The 3,762-nt window shown below is 61.6% G+C and overlaps 1 protein-coding gene across 1 annotated transcript in view; it reads right to left on the bottom strand.

The window, feature by feature from the left end:
- The window catches only part of MGAT5B (mannosyl (alpha-1,6-)-glycoprotein beta-1,6-N-acetyl-glucosaminyltransferase, isozyme B), a 54,476-nt gene that overhangs the window by 3,499 nt on the left and 47,215 nt on the right, over positions 1–3,762 (bottom strand). The window contains exons 11-13 of the mRNA XM_015559220.1: positions 831–961; positions 452–457; positions 2–157 (exon numbers count right to left, since the gene is read on the bottom strand). Coding sequence (XP_015414706.1) covers positions 2–157; positions 452–457; positions 831–961 — 293 coding nt within the window. The remainder of the gene's footprint in view (position 1; positions 158–451; positions 458–830; positions 962–3,762) is intronic.

Here is a 3,762-nt window from a genome sequence, read left to right as displayed (position 1 = left end):
CCTTCGCCTTGCGCAGCAGCTGCTGGAACTCGGGCTGCGGCAAGAGGCCGTGGTTCTTGACGAAGGCGGGGACCTCGGGGGGCCGCTGGCTCTCGTAGAACACGGTGCCGTGCACCTCCATGTGCTGGCTCAGGATGCTCAGGACCTTCTCCTTCCCCTGGGGGGCGAGGGGGAGGTGGGAGCCCCGCCCTGCCCCAGGGAGGCGGGGCAGCAGGAGGGAGAGCCCTGGTCTGGAAGCAGGAGCTGTGGGCCAGTCTTAGGTCGGCGGCCGCTCACCAGCTGTGCGGCCCTGGCACAGCCCCTCTCCTCTCTGCCCTCAACCGTCTGAGTCACTGTTCGCTGAACCTCACCCCAACCACTCCAGCGTGAGGGTCATTCCACAAAACAGCCACGTGCTACGCAGGAGGAGGAGGGGCGGGAGGAGGAGGGAGCACGCGGCATACAGTCCTACCTGGAGCTGCCTCGTGGCCAGGGGCGCAGAGAAAAGAGGAGAGAGAGCAGGTCAGTGACGGGCGAGCAGGCAGCCTCCCCACCGGCAGCGCTTCTCCGGGACCCCGCCCTGAAAGTGGGTGCCAATCCCTGGACCTCTCCCGCCTTCTCCATGGCCTCCCGTCCCACAGAACCCCCGAGTCTCGCCTAAGCCCCCTTCACCATCCCAGGGAGGGGGAGGGTGAAGTCACAGACCTCGGTCTGAGTTTGGGCAGAGCAGGGACAGGGAGGGGGGAAGGGGCCAGCCCCAGCCAGGCTTCCCCATGGCCATCGGCCATCCGTCGGGGGGCAGGTGGGAGCGGGTCCGGGGTGGCTGCTCCGGGCAGGCGGGCGGGGCGCACCTTCCAGATGCTGGCCTCCTTGCCGTACACCACGGCCATGTTGCTGGCCTTGCCGGCCTTGATGAGCTGCTTCTCCGTCTCGTTCAGCTCCTCGGACACGAAGCCCATGAAGGAGTTGTCGGGGGTGTGAGCTGCAGCCAGAGCACGGCCAGGAGGGCGTCACCCATGGCCAGGGACACGCCCGGGTCTCCCAGGGCCGCCCACGTGGCAGGGGTGGGAGGGGCTGGGGGTGGGAGGTCTTGTGGGGAGAGGGGGGAGGTCACCCATCCGCTGTCCCTCTGCCTGGGGTGCCCGCCTCCCCTTTCTGGGGTGAGGAATCCTACTCAGCCTTCAGGGCCCCACTCCCAGGAGCCTTTGAGGGCCCTCCCTTCGAGGCCCGCCCACTGGTCAGGTCCTTTAGAGCGAGGAGCGTGCTCTGACTTCCTTGTCCCCAAGCCCAGAGCCCAGAGCCTAGAGCCCAGAGCCCAGAGCCCAGGGCCCAGAGCCCAGAGGCCCAGGGCAGGCGACACGCTTGAGCTCCCGCCGCAATTCCTCGCCGCTGGAGCGCGTCCCTGACCGTGTCTGCGGCCGGGGTGGCCATGTAGGCACCGCGCATCGTCCGCAAGGGCACGGCCCTCCCCCCCACACAGGGGACCTTGAGTGGAACAGCAATGGGGCCGTGAAATCCATGCTGCCCTCCGGGGCGAGGCTGTGGCCTCCCCACCACCCTGACGCCAAACACCCATGTCGTAGGTTCAGATGCGTGTGGGCACATGCTGGCCTTTCCTCAAACGCGTAGATTGAACGTCGTGTTTCTAACCTCACCCCCGGCCCCACAAAAAGCCGTAATCAGTATCTGGTGCATCTGAGAGGAGGGGATGGTTTGCTGTCGAAGGGCCCAGAAAGCCCACGGACCCTGGGCTGACGCTCCGACCACTGTCCGGTGAGGCGCTTGCTGGTTACAGGACAACAGCTGTCCCGGAGCGTCAGCCGCTAGGAGGCGGGGCCTGGAGTCATGTCTGTGATGTCTCAGGAGGCTCTGCCCAGTCAGGGAGCGGCCCCAGGAGGGTGGACCAGACCCTCCCCGGCCCCATTGGCCTTGCCCAGCCCCCTCCTCTCTCCCTCCACTCGGGCTCCAGCTGGGTCTGCCACCCAGGCGTCTCCCTGATCCACTCCTCCCTCTTCTCTGAGCTGAAGATTCAATCCCTCATTCTGCACACTCCGGCCAGGGCAAGGGGCAGGCGGGGGAGGGGTACGGGGGGACGGGGGGTGGGGGCAGCCCGCCTCCCAGCTAGCTCATGGGGAACTGACCGGCCTGATGGGGAAGGAGGGCGGCTTGTGACTTGCTTCCTGCACTTGGTATGTCATTAAAGCCGCACGTCTCTCTGGTTTTTGTTTTTTTCTCTCTTTAATTTATTCAACCAATTAACATTTTCTGAGGACCTCACGGGCTTTAGGGAAATAAAGATAAATTAGCCAGTGGCCCCTTTTTCAGTGATTCATAATCTCTCAGCAGAAGTAAATGTATTTGCAAATAACTCTCATATAATTCAATATAGGCTTTAACCGAATTAGGTGTATTTAAGAGTTCTAAAAACATTCTGCCTGGAATAGGAGACCAGGGGATCACTGAAAGTGATGGCAAAGAGGAAGCATTTGACTTGGGGTTTTGGAGGATGAGTAGGAGTTTGCCAGGTCTGGACCTCCGCACCCAGAGGGCTCCACCCCAGGACAAGTGCTTACTTTGTCCATGTGGGTTATGACAGAAGCCTCTTAGCCCATCTCCTGCTTCCCTCTCAGTGCCATTGTTCCGTTGGTCATCGGAAGTCGGCCAGAATAATTAACGTGCCTCAAAAAACCTTTTCTCCCCGGCTGGTGTGGCTCAGTGGTTGAGAACCGACCTATGAATCAGGAGGTCATGGTTCAATTCTGGTCAGGGCACATGCCTGGGTTGTGGGCTCGATCCCCAGTGGGGGGTTGGGGGCGGCGTGCAGAAGGCAGCTGATCCATGATTCTCTCTCATCACTAATGTTCCTATCTCTCTCTCCCTCTCCCTTCCTCTCTCTGAAATCAATTTTTAAAATTACTTAAAATTTTTTTTAATTACAAAAAGCCAAAAACCTTTTCTCCAGGACATTTCCTAGCTCAAGAACCTGCAGTGAACCTGGAATTACAGGACCCAATGTGAACTAGGAACCTGTGCTCAGAGGCCCCTCCCCTCTGCCCCGCCTGCCGGCCTCTTACCAGCCTCATGGCTCACAGCTTCCCTTCTAAGTGTTCCTATCTCTCTCTCCCTTGGGCTCTCACAGGCCCAGGGCCCTGGGCTCTCACATTCCCTGTTCCCGCCACTTCCTTTCCCTCCAGCATCTGCTCCTCGGACCCGCCCCACCCCCGTCACTCACTCTCCTGGGAGCCCCTGTGCCCAGGTGACCTGTGAGGACAGTCCCCCTCCTCTCGGATGAGCCTTGCGATGGGCCTGGGGAGGCGTCTGTGTGCCCTCACCTGGCACACTCTGCCTCTCCCAGCCTCAGTTTCCTTATCGGGGCCCAAGGAACGTTCCAACCGCGTGGGAGCCAACCAAGCCAAGACATAGGGACCAGAAGCCACGCCTGCTCTAACAGCACAGCCTGGACCCGGGGGACAGGCCCGGCAGGCCCCGGCATCCGGAAGAGAAGAGACGCGTGTGGACAGGAGAAATAAAGACCAGCTGCTTCCTTCTGGCAAGTTCCTCAGGACCCTGCTCAGAACCCGCCTGCTCTTAACTGAGACCAGTCCTGGCGAGGGCGCTGCCGGGCTCTGACCCGGAGCCCTCACCGAGCCGCAAATCAGACACGTGAGATGCTGCTGGAGGCAGGTACCCGCGCCCATTCCAGCGACAGCGACAGCCAGCAGCTCCCAGCAAGAAGGAAGCGCCCCTTCCAACAGCACTGGGAGGCCACAGCCCCCCCCCCGC

The sequence above is a fragment of the Myotis davidii genome, unplaced genomic scaffold (assembly GCF_000327345.1).
Source record: "Myotis davidii unplaced genomic scaffold, ASM32734v1 scaffold274, whole genome shotgun sequence".
Classification (NCBI taxonomy): Eukaryota; Metazoa; Chordata; class Mammalia; order Chiroptera; family Vespertilionidae; genus Myotis; species Myotis davidii.
The sequence above is the reverse complement of the archived record's forward strand: the minus strand, read 5'-3'. Positions and strand labels throughout refer to the sequence as shown.